General features: G+C 37.2%; 1 protein-coding gene across 6 annotated transcripts in view; it reads right to left on the bottom strand.

Annotated features, from left to right (window-relative positions):
* tafa4b (TAFA chemokine like family member 4b) overlaps positions 1-21,200 on the bottom strand; it is a 42,166-nt gene that overhangs the window by 5,256 nt on the left and 15,710 nt on the right. For 2 of the 6 annotated variants that reach the window (XM_058792078.1, XM_058792077.1), the window contains exons 2-4: positions 19,635-19,739; positions 19,408-19,522; positions 9,481-9,636 (exon numbers count right to left, since the gene is read on the bottom strand). In XM_058792078.1, the coding sequence (XP_058648061.1) occupies positions 9,481-9,636; positions 19,408-19,522 (271 nt within the window). In that variant the 5' untranslated portion in view covers positions 19,635-19,739. The other 4 variants (XM_058792076.1, XM_058792079.1, XM_058792080.1 and 1 more) reach the window with 4 other exon arrangements.

Raw genomic sequence — 21,200 nt, 5'->3', positions numbered from 1 at the left:
CGATCAATAACCTGTTCAAATGAGGCTCAGTGAGATGAGTGCGTCCATAAGAGAGCCGCTCACAAGCCCATTGTCCTCAATAATAGAAGGAGAGAGGATATACACAGCGAAAATGAGCTTTACATGGAATTATGCAGAGGAACATAAGCAAATCCTCTCAAGCATCGTGAGTGAATGCCTTACAGTACATGAAAGCATGGGGTTCATACAGCATGTGTGTGTTTGTAGATTTGGAGTGTAGGACGGCTATAGTCAAACGACGCTGCTTGTAAATCAACAAAATAAGCAGTGTCAAAGGCGTGACATACAGTAACTACTGTGTGTTTGTCTTTCCGTCTGTGTGAAGCCCACAGTCTGATTGCAGTGGTTCAGAGAATCAGTGGGTGCATAATTAGCATTAATGTGGTCATTATTAGGTATAATGGTAACCTTATGAAATTAAGTTTTCATTATTGCAGAGAGCTCTCCATAATTAGTGTGTCGTGAAACTAATCAAACATACACAACAACGTGAGTGTATTCTTTGAGTTAGCATCCAATAACAACTGCTGTGAAGATAAATATTGGTCATGGGCGTTCGCTTCTTGTGGAGAGCTCACAGTCATGATTCAAATTCCCATTAAACACACCTCTTCTTCAACCCTTTATTATAAGACAAAATAATCAACATAAATATTTTTCTTTAATTTGCAGGATTAGCAGAACAATAAATCAACATGTAGTCCCACCAAGTCCTACAGTATATGTACACCACTGTTCAGATTTGAATGTAAATTAATACTTTTATTCAGCAAGTAACCCTTAAATTGATCAAAGGTGACAGAAAAATATTTATAATGTTACAAAGGATTTCTATTTCAAATAAACACTGTTCTTTTGAACTTTCTATTCATCACAGACTAAAAAAAGCATCATGGTTTCCACAAAATGATTCAGCAGCGCAACTATTTCCAACACTGATTATAATAAGAAATGTTTCTCGAGCAGCAAATCAGCTAATTGTGACACTGAAAATTCAAAAAAGAGAGAGAGAAAAAAAAGAAAATAATCTTTTGTTAGAGCAGGTGTTTTAGACCGAGGGTTTGAAACTTCCCCAAAGAAAAGGGCCAGCTGAGCTGCTAAAGCTTTTCAGGAGTTAAATGGCTTTGAGTTTGCAGTTGTGGACACCTTTGTCTGAACCCTTTTTTCGGCTTTTCCACACCAAATCTCTCCCTCCACCATTTAGGCATTTAACTGGATAGAGTTTGGCCAAAGCCTACATACTTGAAAGGATTTTTCTCGCTTTTAGTGCTGAAGTGGCAGGAACAACTGCAAGACACTGATGGTCTTTCTATTTTCAGTCATGAAAAGCCCTATCTGAGTATAAGAAGGCACTAATTTAAGCTTTGATTTCCTGTATGGCGCCTTGTTGGATTTAGACAGTGTCATTGCTACAGATGTGACAGACTATACAGGATACAGATATATTTTTGCAGCCCCCATTTCAGAGATATGAACTGGCTGTGTTTGAAATGTGTCTGACATCATGTGGTGGCTGAGGAAACTGCAGGAAAAGACGCTGGACGAGTAACGTTGGAGGGAAAGAGAGAGGGGAGGACAGATTGGAATAAAATGGTGAGAGGGAAAAGCAAAGAGCAAGATGGGATGGGAACAGCATGCCAGACATCTTGAGAAAGTGTCTCACTGTCTGTCTCTTCTTGTTTGTGTGTGTAATTGTTGGCACTGGGGTTTGTGGCATGTTGTAGTGGGCCTGGTGGGGAAACCCAGCATGTGGTAATCATAAGTATTCTAAATCATGCAGACTTTCTCTCTCAAATACACAAACATTGCCACTATTGTCAATATGATGCATATGTCACAATGTGAGATAACAGGAAAAACAATCAGCATTTCAACTTGTGTGCTTGAAAAGTTAAGATTTGCATATTTAAGACGTTTCATATTTTTACATTAGTCACATTAGTCATACATTTACATTAGTCACACATAAGCCATTTGTAAACTGATTTGAACATCAAACATTCATCTGTTTATTTCAGCATCCCAGCACAGCAACACTGACTCAACCAATGGTGTGCATTTGGGACAGGACAATCTGTTTGTCTGACCAATGGCAGAGGCGGGAGTGTTTGAGAAACCTGTTCGAAAAACCATCATAATAGAGCATATTTTTGTTGGTTATCTGAAATTTAGCATCACCCTGGTTCACACCTAGACAAAAACCCAATAGCATTTTTCCATTGGCTTTTAGATTATATATACAGTGAGGAAAATAAGTATTTGAACACCCTGCTATTTTGCAAGTTCTCCCACTTAGAAATCATGGAGGGTCTGAAATTGTCATCGTGGGTGCATGTCCACTGTGAGAGACATAATCTAAAAAAAAAATCCAGAAATCACAATGTATGATTTTTAACTATTTATTTGTATGATACAGCTGCAAATAAGTATTTGAACACCTGTCTATCAGCTAGAATTCTGACCCTCAAAGACCTGTTAGTCTGCCTTTAAAATGTCCACCTCCACTCCATTTATTATCCTAAATTAGATGCACCTGTTTGAGGTCATTAGCTGCATAAAGACACCTGTCCACCCCATACAATCAGTAAGAATCCAACTACTAACATGGCCAAGACCAAAGAGCTGTCCAAAGACACTAGAGACAAAATTGTACACCTCCACAAGGCTGGAAAGGGCTACGGGGAAATTGCCAAGCAGCTTGGTGAAAAAAGGTCCACTGTTGGAGCAATCATTAGAAAATGGAAGAAGCTAAACATGACTGTCAATCTCCCTCGGACTGGGGCTCCATGCAAGATCTCACCTCGTGGGGTCTCAATGATCCTAAGAAAGGTGAGAAATCAGCCCAGAACTACACGGGAGGAGCTGGTCAATGACCTGAAAAGAGCTGGGACCACCGTTTCCAAGGTTACTGTTGGTAATACACTAAGGCGTCATGGTTTGAAATCATGCATGGCACGGAAGGTTCCCCTGCTTAAACCAGCACATGTCCAGGCCCGACTTAAGTTTGCCAATGACCATTTGGATGATCCAGAGGAGTCATGGGAGAAAGTCATGTGGTCAGATGAGACCAAAATAGAACTTTTGGTCATAATTCCACTAAACGTGTTTGGAGGAAGAAGAATGATGAGTACCATCCCAAGAACACCATCCCTACTGTGAAGCATGGGGTGGTAGCATCATCTTTGGGGTGTTTTTCTGCACATGGGACAGGCGACTGCACTGTATTAAGGAGAGGATGACCGGGGCCATGTATTGCGAGATTTTGGGGAACAACCTCCTTCCCTCAGTTAGAGCATTGAAGATGGGTCGAGGCTGGGTCTTCCAACATGACAATGACCCGAAGCACACAGCCAGGATAACCAAGGGTGGCTCTGTAAGAAGCATATCAAGGTTCTGGCGTGGCCTAGCCAGTCTCAGACCTAAACCCAATGGAGAATCTTTGGAGGAGCTCAAACTCCGTGTTTCTCAGCGACAGGCCAGAAACCTGACTGATCTAGAGAAGATCTGTGTGGAGGTGGGCCAAAATCCCTCCTGCAGTGTGTGCAAACCTGGTGAAAAACCTCTGTAATTGCAAACAAAGGCTACTGTACCAAATATTAACATTGATTTTCTCAGGTGTTCAAATACTTATTTGCAGCTGTATCATACAAATAAATAGTTAAAAATCATACATTGTGATTTCTGGATTTTTTTTTAGATTATGTCTCTCTCAGTGGACATGCACCTCGATGACAATTTCAGACCCTCCATGATTTCTAAGTGGGAGAACTTGCAAAATAGCAGGGTGTTCAAATACTTATTTTCCTCACTGTATATATATATATATATATATAAAGCTCTGTGACAAACAACAGTAAATTATTTAGCTCACCGTGATAATCTTCTCTATGAAGAGAACTTTTAGAAAATTTCTAGCCTAAATACAGTCATCAGAAGCTAAATATAGGCTATAAACAAACTACACCGCAGCAACATTACTTCAGTGTCACCATCAGTAAGCTTCCAACAAGTCTTTCAGTCTTTAAAAACATTTTCTCTGAAAGTTTGAGTATGAATAGTTTGCAAGAGTGTGATATAACACAACAAGGTTGAAAAAGTGGACTAGTGAGTAGATGAGTTTGCCAAGATGACATTTTTCAAGATAAGTAAAAGCTTAATAGTATCACAAGTAGGTATTTATGATGTATTTTGAATACATCAGTAATGAAACATGAAAATATATTTAGCTTGTTTTAACCACAGACCTTTAATTTCAGTCATTTAACCAAAATCATTTTAAAAAACGCACTCAGTGGCAATGGAACCAGAAGTGCTAAAATGCTAACTTGTGCTGAAAATGCTAACAAAAAATAGGCTACATCATCCCTGCAGCACTCTGTTGTTGCAATTCCACTTGTTGACACTCGCAGCACAGAAATTACACAATACAAAATTATGTTTTAGATATCCAGAATTTTGCATGTTTTGATGATTGAATCAAGCTTACAAAGTTAAAACAAATTTCTACACAGGATGCAAGAACACAGAAAAGTTCACAAATATACATACTTGCACAACACAAATGTGTATTTTTCCATACCTCATAGGTAAAAATGCATATGGTATATGCATATGGGTGTGCTTCCCAGCTAACACACCTAACATTGTGGTTTATGCGCCAGAGACTCAAGACTCCCTAGTATCAATCCAAATCCATTTATACCCGTCTATTAGATTACCCAGCACTCCGTCTCAGCAGCACAAAGCCTGAAATGACCTAATTTACAACACTATCAGCTTAGCTACAGATTCTGCCTTTGACACACATTAATGCAGTGTATTAATTCAGTATCACTCTCCGCAGGCTAACAGTACATTTGTCTCCTTAAGGATACGCCCGAAGAGCAGCGCAAGAAACACACCTGACCCCACCGACCTATTTATTAAACAGCAGGCATTCCAGCTCACGAATCCGACACATCACTCGCTGTGCGTCAAGAAATCACCGTGGGTTTTCTCCACATCTGCCACTGCATAAATGTAACCTCAGCCTTACGTTGGCATAAGGCATAGAGTAAGGTACAGGCTGGTTGTAATTGGCATGAGATATGTTATTCTTGGTTGCATGTTTCTAAACTAATTCAACACTGGTGAGACTAATCACTGTTTAAACAAGTGTTTATACAAGGACCCAGCAACAACAGATTGATCCAATGCAGAAAATTAAGCCAGAGTAACAAAAAAACTGAAAGTAATTATGTTGGAGCAGATTTTATTGCCTGAATTCATAAAAAGCGACAAACTCAAATTAAATTTGCTGACCAAACTGGTTGAATAATCAGTGTACTAAGCTTGTTTGTGAATTGGTCATTTGCCTGCCTGAAACACAAAAAATGTATATATGTGTGTGTGTGTGTCTGTGTGTGTGTGTGTGTGTGTGTGTGTGTGTGTGTGTGTACTTGTTTATGCTACATTGTGGGGACCAAATGTCCCCACAAGGATAGTAAAACCTGACATTTTTGACATTGTGCGGTCCCCACGAGGGAAAAAAATTATTAAAAATAGTAAATGATGTTTATCTGAAAATGCCTGTAGTTTCCTGTAAGGGGTAGGTTTACATTTACATTTACATTTATGCATTTAGCAGACGCTTTTATCCAAAGCGACTTACACTGCATTCAAGTAACAGTTTTTACATTTTATCAGCTCTTGCTTTCCCTGGGAATCGAACCCATGATCTTGGCGTTGCTAGCGCCATGCTCTACTATTTGAGCTACAGGAAAGCTGTAGCCCAGGTTTAGGTGTAGGGTTGGTGTAGGGCAATAGAATATACGGTCTGTACAGTAGAAAAACCATTACGCCTATGGAGAGTCCCCACAAGGATAGCAAACCAGACTGTGTGTGTGTGAGTGTGTGTGTGTGTAATCATATATACTGTAAATATAATCATTTGAACTGTGTGTTTGAAAAATTCCAACAAGTGTAACACTGGAAAATAACAATAATTAAAAAAAAAATCTAACTGTAATCTACTGAAATCAAATATGTTTATTTATTCATTTATTCATTCTTTTAATTAATTTTCAAAGTATTTAATTTAGACAGTCCCTGTATGGCCATCCCTGGCAATCAACTTTTATAGCTGTGCTAATCTCATGTCGCTCGTATCACTCAATTATTTTAAAAAGGAATATGTCATTTATTTATTTATTTTCTGTAAAATAAGCAGAATAATGTACAGTAAGTCTGGCATGACTGCAAAATAAACCCAGGCTTCTGTCTGAATCATGGCTCTTCCTGTGAACAAATGTCTAGATGAACTAGATGCTGGACTTATTAGACAGGGTTTTGAAGTTCCTGTATGTGTGGCTGAGCACTGATACCTAAATCACAGATGGCAGAGGCTCAGAGGGGGCTCGCCTCAAGCCCCAAAGCAGAGCAGAAATCCTGGGCACACAGGGCAAGAAGAGAGGCCCTCATGCAGAGTGAAGCAGATCTCCCCACAGAGCACCAAAGGGAATCTCTCTCCACCTTCCCTTCGCTCCTTCTAATGAGATTTTAATGGGCAGGTCGGTAGAAGCCTGCAGAGACTCAAGAGCTCACAGAGGAGTGACTAGAGATACGGTCCCAACCAGAACAGAGTACCAAAGGACCTCTGCATCAGACAGCATTGATATTTAATCCCTTATTTATTACATTCTCATTGAATGAGATTTAAAGTCCAAGTTCTCAGTACATCATTGATCAAATTCTGATCATAGTTGATCTGCCATAAGAAGGTATATCTCAACTCTCATCCTTTGAAGGTTTTAATGAAGTTTCTTTCAGCTCTTTCTAAGGCTCCTCTGTGGCTCTCACTGATGTTTTCATGATATATGAATGGGTAAAGTGCCCTCTAATGGCCATACAGAGGAAGGACACAATACAAATATCTAATACAGCAATTATATAAAAATAAATATGGCTTACACATTTTATTTTAAGGTCCAATTCTCACCATTAGCTACGATTTTTGCCTCAGTAAACTCCTAATTTGCTGCTTATTAATAGTAAGGTAAGGTTAGTTGTTAAGTTTAGGTTTTGGGTTAGGGATGTAGAATATGGTCATGCCAATATGTTAACAATAGGCATGCTAATAAGCAACAAGTTAATAGTGAGAATTGGTTCCTATACTAAAGTGTTACCATAAATATAATAAGCAATCAAATCTTTTATTCTGTAATATACCACAGGAAAGTCACAATTACTCCCATTACACTTTCTTCTTTTTTCCCTAAACACTCTATTTTAACACTGTATTGAAAAAATAAGATTAAATACATGGAGTACAAAGTGACATTTGCAGGACAAAAGCCTGCTTTACATACATGGAACCTTATAACTGATGCCATATAATGTGCCATAAAGCATTGTCTCATGCTACACCACAATTTTTTGGAAGAAATTGCTTCTTTCTAGAAAAGCTACACAGTTTCTAAGCTACTGAATAAATGTAGTTAGTCTTGTCACTACTTCTAGTTAGCTACTCCCCAACTCTGCGCTGAGTATTAGATATTTATGAAGCTTCAGAAGTGGAGAATATGTTTCTATGTGACCTCCCTCCAGAGGGCTGTGTGGTCCTGAGGGAGAAAGTGAGACTGATGGCCTGAGGGATCTAGAGATCCAGCGATGTTGATAGAGGAAATGACCCTCACCACTCTCTCCTTCACTGCACAAAAACACAGGTCAATCATACTGACTCTCTTACATCAGCACAAAGCTAACATGACCTCTGATGTGAGTTCACACACGGCCTCTCCAACTCTCTTTCTGCCGTTTTGTGTACACCAATAGTTTTAAAAGAAAAAGAAAAAAGAAGCAAAATATTGCACCCATGCACATTAATGTGCAATCTCCTAAACATATAATAATAGTAAGATTACATTCACCCGCTTTTGCATTAAACTGATCAAAAGTGACAGCAAAGACTTTCAGTAAAAACTTTTACATTGTTACAAAACATTTCTACTTCAAATAAATAAATTAAAAATTAAAAATCAGCATTATAGTTTTCACAAAAATATTAAGCAGCACAACTGTTTTCAACCTTGATAATAATGATAAATGGTTCTTGAGCAGCAAATCAGTATACTAAAATTATTTCTAAAGGATGATGTGACTGGAGTAATGACTGCTAAAAATTCAAAATTCAGCTTTTCCATCATGGGAATAAATAATTTTTTAAAATATATTAAAATAGAAAACCATTATTTTAAACATATATATACAGTATATATATATATATATATATATATATATACAATATATATATATATATATATATATGTTTAGTTATTTATTTATTTTAAAATTTAATTAATATATTACTTGTCTTGTTATATAGGCATTATTATTAGATAAAGTATAGAAATACAAAAATCAGATGACTTTATCCCTATGCTTGTGTATTTTATCCTTTTTATAGTTTGGTTGTCTTTCTCTCGGTTACATCAGATTCCTTGTGCTTCCATAATACAGTCCTGCAGCCTCACATCTGTGGAAAATACAAAATGTGCATAGGACCCATTTTTGTCATTACATGAACTATAGTCAAAGAGAGCCATGAAAGTCATAACATGGAATACCTCCCCTGGTGCAGCCCTCCCTACTTTCTATTGGGGTCTTTTGTCTCAGGTGTCAAAGAAGACAAAGAAGAAAAATGGCTGCCAGCATTCGCCCTCTTGCCTTCATAACTAAAGAGCGTACCGTATGACCGAAGGGACACATTTAAACCTCCTTCATCACCCAAACTACACTCTCTTGTCCTAAACCTTTAGGTAATAGAGAAGAGATGAAGCGGAGGACAGTGTAGTCACATTTGTCACACGGATAATGGCTTTGATATCAAAATACACCTAATATTTAGCAAAATCAGTGATTTTTCCCAATGAAACCCATTCACAATTGGCCACAAGAGAAAGGTTAACATCAGGTATAAACGGTAACGTCTATGTGCTGATCATGTGTGAATGGACCACAAAAGATGGATGATAAATCGGGTCATATTAACATTCTCATACTGTACTACACCACTGTTAATGTGCTTTTTATTTTGCACAACCTCAGAAAAATTTAACCCAGGCTCATTAGAAATATATGACTCTGCGCGCAACTCAAGTTTCATGGGACTCATACCCGAGTGATTCACATCACAATGCTGTACCAGGTGAGCTACTGAGCAAGCTTACTATGTTAGAAAAGCCATACATATGGAGCGGATTATGTGATTCATGCATTATAGTAAACATGTTTTGAGGTTGTAGCATAGTATTTTGCAAGGAACTGCTCTAACATTTGCCTTAATTCATCGATAATCTGCCCCTGTAATCAAAATTTGTTGGTGTTTTACTGCTCATTTCACCTAGAAACTGCACTGAATTGTATGAATAGCTATGTCTTTTGTCAATAACGGGGAATTAGGAACACATGAAAAGCACTTACCCTCCACGCAAGAAGGCTGTGCACGTGTTGTCCCGGCCACCTGACCAGGGAAGCAGGAGCACTTGACGGTTTGTGAACGTTCCTCTATCTTGTTCTTATTGCAGCACCGGTGGATGGCCACCACCTCACAGGTTCCCTGCTTCACCTGATACGAAGCTGTGGAAAAAGGAAAAAATAGAGATACTTTGCTTCTCCCTGGTAAAGCAGGTCATAAAAATATGCACAAAAATCAAACGTTTTGCTCAGAGCAAATATCAATAAATGCTGCTCTTCTCTTCCCCAGCTAGAGAATTGCAATATTATACAAAGTCTGTTCTTTCAGTTAGCAGAGCAAGACAGCAAGAGATCAAGAGAGGAAATGGCAACTTTATTTGTGTATAGATGTAAATAATCAAAGTTATGTAAAGGTTTGCTCATGGATTTAACCCTAACATTTAATAATAATAACCCACCCAATATAAGAAACAGCATCTATATTTAATGAGAGTAGCAGCATCTAACAAACAGCTTAAGGGCTGCCAGGTCCAAGTCTTAACTCTTTTTCTCTCCCACTTCCCCTAGCAGTACATATATAATGAACACAGAGCTCTGTTTTTCTGTTCAGAGTGTAAATAAATCGCTTGAGCATTGAATTTTTTTCTAACATGAGTGCTCAATTACAACCAAGATTTGTCTCCAAGAACCTCGGGCTCCTCTATATGCAGTAAGGTGTGTGAGTATCAGCTAATGCCTCGATGTAGATGCAATCTGGTAATAATGCATTATGACATATTTAGAGCTGTTATAACAGGTGGCTGAGGAAAATAACATATCCAAATGATTTAAACACAGTGTGGATGAAGTTATCAAATACCATTAGCATTCCTTAAATGCAAAAGTAACTAGTCAGTCTGTTTTTACTGATAAATGTATATGTGGCATAACCATCTGCCCTGCTGTCATGAGAGAGAACAAGCAGGTGACATGGATTTAAGATGAACATTTAGTTTTCTTCTCTTGGGACATTACTAGTCAACTTTCATTACAGGATGGAATATGGGGACATTCACACAGAAAGCATTTTTATGTTTGAAAACATTAGACACAAGTCTAGAAACTTTTTTTTTTAAGTTGGACTTTATTGTAACTAGGGTTTTTATAAAGCTAGACTAACACATATTTACATACAAAGGAAACGCAGCACAGTGGAACACGAACAACCACTATGATCAGTCTGAAATGTGTTGGAAGAATTGGAATGGAATTACTATGTCTAAAAACACATTAAACACATATTCCAGTGACACATACCATATCTTTAACTGTAAGAAATGCAAAAGGTCATACTATATATTGCCTCCTACAAAGTTCCCACTTACACGTTCAGAAGTGCTTTATAAGATGTGATATGCTGGAAGTGTTTTAGGCTGGAAAAATATGAATGCATTGGGTAATATCACCACCTTTCTTCACCTCCTCTGCCTTTACTGACAAAGCTTTTTAGTGCTAATGCAAAATAAAGTACGTGAGGATTTTTACAGAGACACGCACATACATTTTATATGAAAAGGTGTCTGTGATACAATATGTGATTTTGTATATGAAGCATTACAATGTTGCTATTGTTAACTAAATTAAAAATATATCAGATGAAAACGTAAATGTAAAAATAATAAAACTTCAAAAAAGAATGATGCCTAGTGATGATGCCTTGGCAACTTACTGGAATATGGTTTGAATGTTGAAAGTTGAAAGTTGAATGAAGTATGAAGAATGTGACCATTTTTCAGTGTATTGTGTAATTCTCATGTTGCAACAGAATTATGGGAAGTGTAGTTATGAGAAGTAGCCAAAAACTGGCTTAAATGAGAATTATATGCAGCATTTGATTTCTGATCATTAAATCAGATGATCAGAAATCATAAAATGCAAAAACATTTTAGTCAGAATGCAAATAACAAATTATTATGATCAGCAACAATTGCTGAGCAATTCTGACATGATTCTATAATTGATGTGTAAATATGATAACTTTTCATTGTAGTTCTTGCATTAAAGTTAATAGTTCAATAATAAGCTGTCATTTAAAGTAATGCAATAAAGTATCTTGACTGATAAAAAAAAACAAAAAAACTTATTCTTTTAAATGTACACTTTTATTTATTTTTTGTTCTGAACTTTAGCTGGACATGGAGGGTCTGCACACACACACACACAGAGCAACATGATGGTTTCCATTTCATCAGGCCGTGAACTCGCTCTCCCGCTATGATGTGGAGTTTGTTTGACAGCTTCCTCCTGGGAAAGGTGTTGCTCCTCAGCTTAGAGAGGTCTCATTCTTTCTACTCTTCCTTCTCTTTTCATTTCCTTCTGTACTCAACCCTCTACCTTCTTCCCCTGAGGCTCCATGTGTAGCCACATTACCCCATCACCCTGTCCTCTCTGCCTAACATGGACCCTGCCGACAGGGCTTTAATTAGAGAAAGCGTGTGGAGTCCAGGGGGCGAATGCTTACAGGCTGGATGGCCGTGCACGTGCCGCTCAAGAGCTCGACGCGCACCGTCTCTGTCAGCCCCAACATCGCCGGATAAACAACAGATAAGGGCAGATCTCTAACTGTGACTATGACTGACACCACGGGACCTCGTGTCGGATCCTGTGCGGGTATCGCAGAGATAATTAATGATGGATGGTGCGCTTCTGTATTCCGGAGATGAGGGGATGCGGGATCTTTTTGGAACGAGAGGTACATGTGTGAATTTTAGCTGAAAAAGTGTCTGTGATGTGTGATTTCTTTTTTATCTGAAGCATTACAGTATTGTTCGATAAGTCAAAAAAGCTTAAATAAAATATAAATATTAGCTGAAAAACTAAAATAAAAATTTGAAATTTCTAAAAAATAAAAAAACAAAAACTATACATTTTAATATTAATAAAAACTATAATTGTATAGAAATAATACTAAATGACTATTCTTTATTTTGTTCTTGAAAATTAAGGTTCTCCAAGGTTTTTTTTTTTTTTCTCCAAGGTTTTTTTTGCAGCATCAGCAGGTTCATCCATTTTTTCACTGTAGGGATTTCGAGTTATGTGTTTTTTTAGTGGGGGGAGTGATTTTACAAGTTTTTCAAGTAATGGTCATTCAGATCAGAGGTTTTGTTAAAAGTCATTTAAAGCTGTCATTCTCAGATGGTTTGGGTTCAGGACCCAGATTTTACATTGGACATTGAACAGTGTGACCCACACAAAATGCACTGTGACCAATGTGAACAGCATCTAGTAGTCTTTGAATAAAAGCATCTGCAAAACATACATTTCCGTCAAAAAGTTTGAACTCTTTAAAAAGAGTAATGTAAAAAACTCTTTAAAAGATTTTTTAAAGAAATACTTTTATTCAGCAAGGACGGATTAAACATGTATAATGACATTGCATAATGTTGCATCATGACACAAAGACATGTATAATGCAGCACAACTGTTTTCAGCATTGATAATAAGAAATGTTTCTTGAGCATGAAATCAGCATATTAAAATGATTTCTGAAGGATCATGTGACACTAAATAATGGAGTAATGATGTTGACAATACAGCTTTGCCATCACAGGAATAAATGACATTTTAAAATATTTTAAAATGCACAACAGTTGTTGCAAATTGTAATAATATTTCACAATATTGCTGTTTTTACTGTAATTTAAATCAAATAAATGCAGCCTTTTGAAACTTTTGAATGGTAGTGTACATATAAATATGTTATGCTATCCAGTTTTTCACAAGCATTTCCACTGGATCTAACGCTTTAAAGCAGCTGCATATCAAATCTAATTGGAACTTATTTTTAAGAGTGTAGCTTTCCTGGAAGTGCAGCATATGTTCCAATTTGCACATGTGCATTTGTGTGTGGGCTCTGTGTACCTTGTTAGTGTGCAGAGAAGCAAGAAACTGGAGGCTCAGTGCTCAGGAGAAGACACCCCATCACCACCAAACCCCAAGAACAAAGGCCATATTGCCTTCTACAGGCATAATGGGGTCACGGGAGAAACCTAAGCACCAATCCTACACAATCCACTTCCTAAGTAGTTGCTTGCTTCCAATGACACTCATGCACAAAACAACCCATTAACAGAACATTTACAGTAAAACTGATGAGCAATTCCCTGGATTTAACAACACTGTGCAGAGAAATCACAGGAAGAAGGTTTCACACTATCACTCATGTCTTACACCTTCCTCACACACAGGCAGGCGTCACATCTTGGACACATCATCTGACACATCTCTGGCCCTGAGGACTGCAGCAACCGGCAAACCACAAAAATGAGCTCTGCATGGTTTAGATTGCTTGTAAACGTGGCATTAAGCTAATAATGACTGAACAGGCATGGAAAATTTGTGGTGTATGAACAGCTTAAATGCATCTGAAGAAGCTTTTCTCTGTATCTTGCTTCTTCTTACACACTTGGTAGCAGAAGTCATTTGTAAAATTCTCTGCCGCACCATTAAGCACAGTGAGCAGACTCCAGGGATAATCGTGCATTTTTTGCGCGGCTTCTCCTCCAGGACCGCGACGCTGGAATTAACCGCTCTGCGTTCCACCATAGTCATCTTGTTCTGGATTTTAAAGCGCTGTTATGATGGTCTCAGAGTAATAAATCTCAGATCAGCCTGAAATCAAATAAGATTTCAAGCATGGCTAACTGTCTCTATCCCTGTGGCGGACGCATCTGGGTGTCGAGTTAAACGCCATTACCTTGAGCTGATGGGGCAGCCAGGCGATTGATATATTCTGACAGCGCGAGGCGGGTGAGCCTTTGTGCGATTTATCAAGAAGCATGTCTTTCTGCTGTCAATAGCTGACTAGCGTGACAGCACCAAAAGGGCAGACATTTTGTGACTCGGTTTGAGGGAACTTGGTTGATTGTGACGACAAAAAATATGCACTAAGAGTAGGACTGTCAATGCAATGTATTAATTTAGTGAGATTAATGTTAGAAATAACATAATAGGCTAATCCTGCCCTCTCTGACCCATATGTAAAATCTTTTACAGGAGTTATTACAGTTTTTTACTTTTATTAAAACCACATTGTTTATTCATGCATTTGTCTATTTTTTGTCCAACAAATTTTGATATGCATTTAATTATAATTAATTACATCTAATCAATTTAATTAAACATTTTAATCGATTGACATCCTTTATTAACTGACATAAAGACAGGAGCAGTGTAACTTTGACAATAAACAGTCCCCTCATTTACACATGGGTCTGTCAAATAATAAAACTTACTCTGCATGACTTCTTGTCAGATAGTAATGTTTCAAACACCTGCTAATATATGAGATACAGCCATCTAAAAGTCTTTAAAAAAAGTATTTTTGTATTTGATTAACAAATTATGTTATCAGTTAAAGTTATCTTATTTGCACAGTAATGTGACCAAAACTTTTGATTTTCCCTTACATTTCTTTAATTTAACATTTAAAAAAAAAAATGTTTTTGAAAGAAGTGTCTTGTGCTCATAAAGGCTGCATTTATTTGATCAAAAAGAGTAATATTGTGAATTTTTTATATATATATATATATATATATTTTTTTTTTTTTTTTTTTTTTCATTACTCCAGTCTTCAGAAACCATTCTAATATGTTGATTTGCTGCTTACAGTGATACACATATGTTGAAAATAGTTGTACTTCGTCCTATTTTTGTATAAACCTTCTCCAGGACTCTTTGATGAATAAAAGGTTTAAAAATTTGCTGTATTGCAGTTTTCCATCTGTCCATCCATACTTTTTTACTAATTTAAAATGAGGTATTCAGGATGTGAATTTCATAAAATAGCACCTCATGTGATGACTAGTTCAGCATTCAGGAAAGAACCATGCAGTTACAGACGAACGTCTACGTCCATGACAGAATTAAATGTGCAAGGTGACACAAAATGAAGCTAACAAGCTTTCTAACAAGAACACCCGTAACATACTACCCGAGCCCGGCTGACATGTTCCACACACCTCCATGACTCAGACCAGGTAATAGCTCCAGGTTAGCTGTTGTTTCTAATTGGATGTGTCAAACGTGATCACAGGCTTGAACAATGTTGCACAGACTTTTGAACTTGTGTGTTTAATCTTTATGTCATGAGTGTAAGAATGGACAAAACTGACACAGACCAAAGCACACAGCTCACATAACACAAATGAGGTCTCAGAGTGGGTGGCCTTTGGCTCCAGGCGACTCACTTTGACACACTGTACTATATGGGGCTGAAGCGATGTGCCGAAAATGGCCATGAATGGTTCGTGTAGGAATGGAGAATGTGTGTATTCTCATTAAATGCAATGCGCGTTGGGACTTTGTTGGCCTTCAGTGTTGGCTATATAAGGGCCTATTACAGCAGACAGGAACAAAGGCAGCCCCTCACACGCTATTGTCTCTATTTACCTGCAAGCATGGACAAGCATGGCAGGACACGCAAGACAAGAAAAAGTGGTTGTTAGTTATAGTGTCTGGTTTCAGTGTCAACCATCAGTCAATGGCCCTTGCCTCGTTTGGGTGAGATTCAGACCATCCGTTCCCATTAGTGTCCATGTTTCCACAGGAGAACTTTACAAATGATCCATTACTGCTTCTCATTCAGACACATGAGGGCTTATTCCTGTACAGGCATTTATAGAGCTTCAGAGCCACCATGTGGCCACAAGAGACACTGCAATGAAGAACTTGCTTTTCTCAAGGTAAGTTGTGGTAAGTTGTGACTAAGTTGTGACTGTTTATTAATTGGAAAATGTTGTCATTAACATACTAATTGAGCTACTGATATGTTGTGTAGTAATTATGTATAATGTAATAAGATATTAGCCTGTAATTACATCATTAAGACACACCTAAATATTTTATATATAATTTAAAATCTTCAAATCTTTTCAGCTATTATTACTCCTGTCTTCAGTGTCACATGATGATTTGGTGCTCAAGAAACATTTCTTATTATTATCATCATAGTTGAAAACTGCCTTTACTGTCATTTTTTGATAAATTATTATAGGCTGCACTTATAACAGTGCAGTGTGCTTATCTAAGAAAGTGCTCGAAAATGTTAGGGTTAAGGTACATGGGTTAGGGTTAGGTTTAGGGGTAGGTTCAGGTTTAGTACCCAGTTACTGTAATTACTATAACAAGTACATAGTGTAAGAGCCATAATTTGAATAATTAAAATTGAATATTAAAGTTAGAAGTGCTTGGAGTTTCTTTGTACAAGAACATTCAGCAAACGGTTGAAATTTGAATGAAGTCCAAAGTCAATTCTTTGCCTGAAAGAATATAGAAGCTTCAACAAATATTGTGTACATGCAGAACAGCACTGCAAAATAAAGTGATGCCATTTTATGGGTATTTTTGCATTTCTTTAAATGCATCAAACCCAAGTTTTTGAATGGTAGTGTATGATATAAACACATAATTTATATTAAAACATTATATAATGTTATACATTATATAAATATGGAAAATGACACTTTAAATAGAGAATACTTATATTGAATATAATAATATATAGCATATCACTACTATAATAGTAACTTTTACCATTTTTGGTACAAAGATTTTTGTAAGCCTGGTCACCTGTGCAGAGATACTAAAACATGCTTCATTCTCCAGTCCACCTCTCTAACATCTAAATCACCTTTTTTTTGGTAGTCAGGTCGGGTTCTACAACTTCAGCAGATTTTTGAGTTTGCTCAACTTATTTTTGTGGGAGATTCTCAAATTTTTGTTGTATAAATCTGCTTAAGCTCATTGCCTTAAAATTTTAAGTTGGCTCAACTTTTTTTTTACAGTGTAGACTATTGAGGTATAAATAGCCAGTCGTGCAGCCAGTCGATGTAAAAAGTCACTCTTTCCCCAGCATAGACACCGCATGGCAAATAACTGAACAGCGAATCAATGAAAAGTGTTGGCAAAGCAATTTTCAGTTCACCGTTTTCTTTTGTTCTCCTGAAAATGTGCAATTTCACAACAAACAACAAATTTTTACCCACTTAGCAACAATCTCCCTTGAAATTAAGGATAGGGCTGAAACCAGTAATGACATCCACTTTGGTGGTATATGAAATGTGAAAACTTTGGTGACCTTCACAACACACTGCTGCTGTAATTAGCAGCGAGCTGATTAAAAACACCTCCGTTAGAAAAGTAACCTCTTCTCCCCGTCAAAATGAAAAGTAACATCATCAGTCAGACCAACTCGAGATGCTGGTGGCATTTCTGTGCCAGCAAAAAGGTCACCTTGCATTAGCAACAACTAAACAAAGAGAAGTCGTAATTAAAGAAAGTGTGATAATTAGCTGGAGCAACACTGACATTGGGGAAGGACTTTGCATAATATGAATGATTCAGCAAAAGAGCCGGAGTCTGACCTTTTGGCATGCTAAAATATTTATGTACTGCTGGTCACTTCGTCGCCATGAGGGAAGCTTTCATGAATTATGCAAATCAGAATTAGTTAGCTCGTGGGTGTCAATTAGTGTGGGGAAGTGGACATTATTTTAGTTACCCTCCCTCTTTTTTTTTTTTTACAAAGACGGGTAGGTCTGTATGTGTGTGTGTGTACAGAGGCACGCAGAGGTGTGACGATTTTATTACCTGACCATTTAAGATCATACATATTAATACAGTCATTACTGAATTGTCGCTTCGCTTAAAACTCCTTACTGCGGAGGAATGAAGTCTACTTTGCTGCTGTCCATTTTAATATTACTGCAGGGCAGGATCACTATCATATAAATATGATATGGATGCAAACGACCTGCATTTAATCTCCTGAACAGGACAGCACTAACAATAATGGTAATTGTGTGTTTATATTAGAGGTCAAGCCATGTTAAATGTCCTTTATGTGCTGCAAAAACAAACTGAATGTTGAAAGGTTTACCGACATCCTCTGTAGTTTACATTCACTGGATGGACAGAATCTGAGGACTTTTTTTAACTCTCTACACTAATTTTGTATAGAATTGGATTTAAACATGGTGAAATGTGTTAAAAAGTGATGAGAATAACGTACTCTTATTGGTAGCTGAAAGCATCATTGAATATTAGGGTTGAATTAGTGGCATAATTATTACAAAAAAATCATTTTAACAACAACAAAAATATATGTGAAGGTTATAATTTCATAAAAGCATTTAGGATTATTCATTTGTCAAAATGTATGTATTATTTGGGCTGCAAATTTGTTCTGATAATTTCTGGCTATATTACACTTTATCTATTATCATGGAAATCTGCCTTTAGCCCCCACAGGTGGTGCAACATACACATACAGTTTAGTCACAACACATAGAAACACAATGCATCCATAATAAGAAATGTAGATAAGAAAGATAATAAGAAAAAGAACGTTAATGTTAACAATTATTCAATTAACCGATTGACAATGGGACAAAAGATCTCTTCAAAATATTTTCATTGCTCTATAACGCCTTTCTGAAGGCAATTTTTCTAATTCATTAATCAGAGAATGTGAAGAATCCTTTGCTATCATTGTTGCTTTCCTTGTGGCATTTCATCATGGCTACAAAGTTGAAAAATTGCACATAACATTGTACAGATAACACTATGTTAAAACATGACTGAACTATTTTAATTTTTAAAGACTGGCCCTATTCACTTCCATTGTAAGTGTAACCCAGATTTTTGCTATTTTAAAGAAAACGGACAGGTAAAAATGAATTTTTGTGGTAATCAACATTTTGGCACAAATGCTGTTTGTTGAGCTTAACTTCTACCTGGAATAATTAACGTAATGTCTAATTAACAAACACACAAGAGGCAGGAGAAGAACTTATGAATGGCAGTCTTCTGAGCTTTGGACTTGCAGTGTGAGCGTAAACCAGATGATCTGCTTTGTGTTAATCCTGTAATTAAGCCAACAGGGCTTTGACATACCTGTGTGTCCCCGCAGAATCCGCGTACCCGCAGAAACCGACTGGCACGAGCACATTACCAAGGTGACCAAGAGTACAACCTGCAACGGCCACACTGACTGCCCCCACAGCTTCATCTAGAGATAGACCAGGACAAAGAGAGAGAAAGAAGGTGAGGGAGAGGCTTGAAAAGTGTAAACATTAGTCACAGCCTGCCTCAAGGTTGTGAGGAGACGTCAACTGTGTTACCTTTATGTCCTGTGTTCTCTGATCACTCTCTTCCCTGTGAGCCAGCCATGTCTCCTTCTTTGTCCTCCTCTGTCTTCACTCGCTTCCTCAATCACTGTTCAGATCCTGAGAAGACAGAAGGAAGGAGGAGAGGGATGAGGTCAAATGAGGTAAAAAGCAGTACATGTGCCTCTCTTCAACTATAGGCACTTTTGGTCTTCTGGGCATTCAGGTTTGAAAGTCCCTTAAAACACACTTTTCAAAGAGTTTATTTGCAAAAACAGATAACTTGTTTTTTTATATTATGATATCATGTTTTTATTGTGTTTTATTTTGTTAGTTAGCTGTATTTTTAGTTATCTTTTAACCTAACCATTGACTTAACTTAAAAAAATTGAGGAAACCCGTTGCCTTAAAATAATTAATTGAATAATAATTTTAAAAAAAAGTTAAGTGAACTTAATTCACTTAACTTATTTTTTAATTATTATTACTTAATAACTTTAAGGCAACGGGTTTCCTCAATTTTTTTAAAGTTAAGTCAACTTATCACTTTTTACAGTGTGTGTATCAAGGTTATTTTCGTAAACGAAAACTGAAGCTAAGACTAAAACTATTGGTCAAAAAACATTTTCGTAAACTGAAATAAAATTAAAATTTCTAAATAAATGAAAAACTAAAACTAAACGAAACTAACAACAGTAACAGAAAAACTAACGAAAATAAAATAATAATTAGCAAAAATAAATAATCGTTTTCGTGATTTAATAAGCTCTCTGTGCCAGAAAATCGGACCTGTGGTTGTTTAGGGAAATAGGTGGCGCTTCATGCACGTGAGCTGCGTCTTAAGCGGCTATTCACATAGAATGCGTTTTTGCATTTAAAAACAAGACGAACGTTTAAAAGCGTGCTTGACGCGAGAGAACAACATGAGAGTGAGTTAACAGACACAGAATTAAAAGTTTTGGATGAACTGACTTTAGTGAAGAGTCATTCTGTCACGCTTTGCGATTACTATGATAACGTCCGCCTCGAGTCCATGACACGAGCACCGCCTTGACTGTATAAAACGCATCCATAATGAGAGAAAGCGATAGCCGTGCTGTGTTTTCACCGCTTTCCATGTTGTGTAAAAGAGGCTTTAGTACTGGGATTGATTGCGTTGCTCATCTGAAGCGCGTGCGCGGCTGCGCGCTGAGCGGCTCGTCAAAGTAAAGTGCAAATATCATTTAAATCACCATATCGCATTTATTTTTGAGTAGTATGAGGTTTCAAACCATTTTAGATTGTTTCTTCTTATTGTGTAAGTTCATTGAGGGAGACGGGACATACAGTAGTGTGCACCGGCTCGTATGTGCAAAAAATACAACAAATGAATGCATTAAAAACACAGATGGACAAAAATAAAGTTTACAGAGTTTCAATGACGATTTCAAAGAACATGCCTGCGTCCCAATGTGCACACTGTCCATGCTAAATTCTATCTGATATTAGTCATTTTTAATACTATTTAGGGCAGATAGGGTGGATAGTATGCACATTGGGACGCAGGGCATGTTTCCTCAAATCCAGCACTGGAGGGCCATT

The sequence above is a fragment of the Onychostoma macrolepis genome, chromosome 11 (assembly GCF_012432095.1).
Source record: "Onychostoma macrolepis isolate SWU-2019 chromosome 11, ASM1243209v1, whole genome shotgun sequence".
NCBI classification, from domain to species: domain Eukaryota; kingdom Metazoa; phylum Chordata; class Actinopteri; order Cypriniformes; family Cyprinidae; genus Onychostoma; species Onychostoma macrolepis.
Note: the sequence above shows the minus strand (reverse complement) of the source record. Positions and strands in the feature narration are given on the sequence as shown.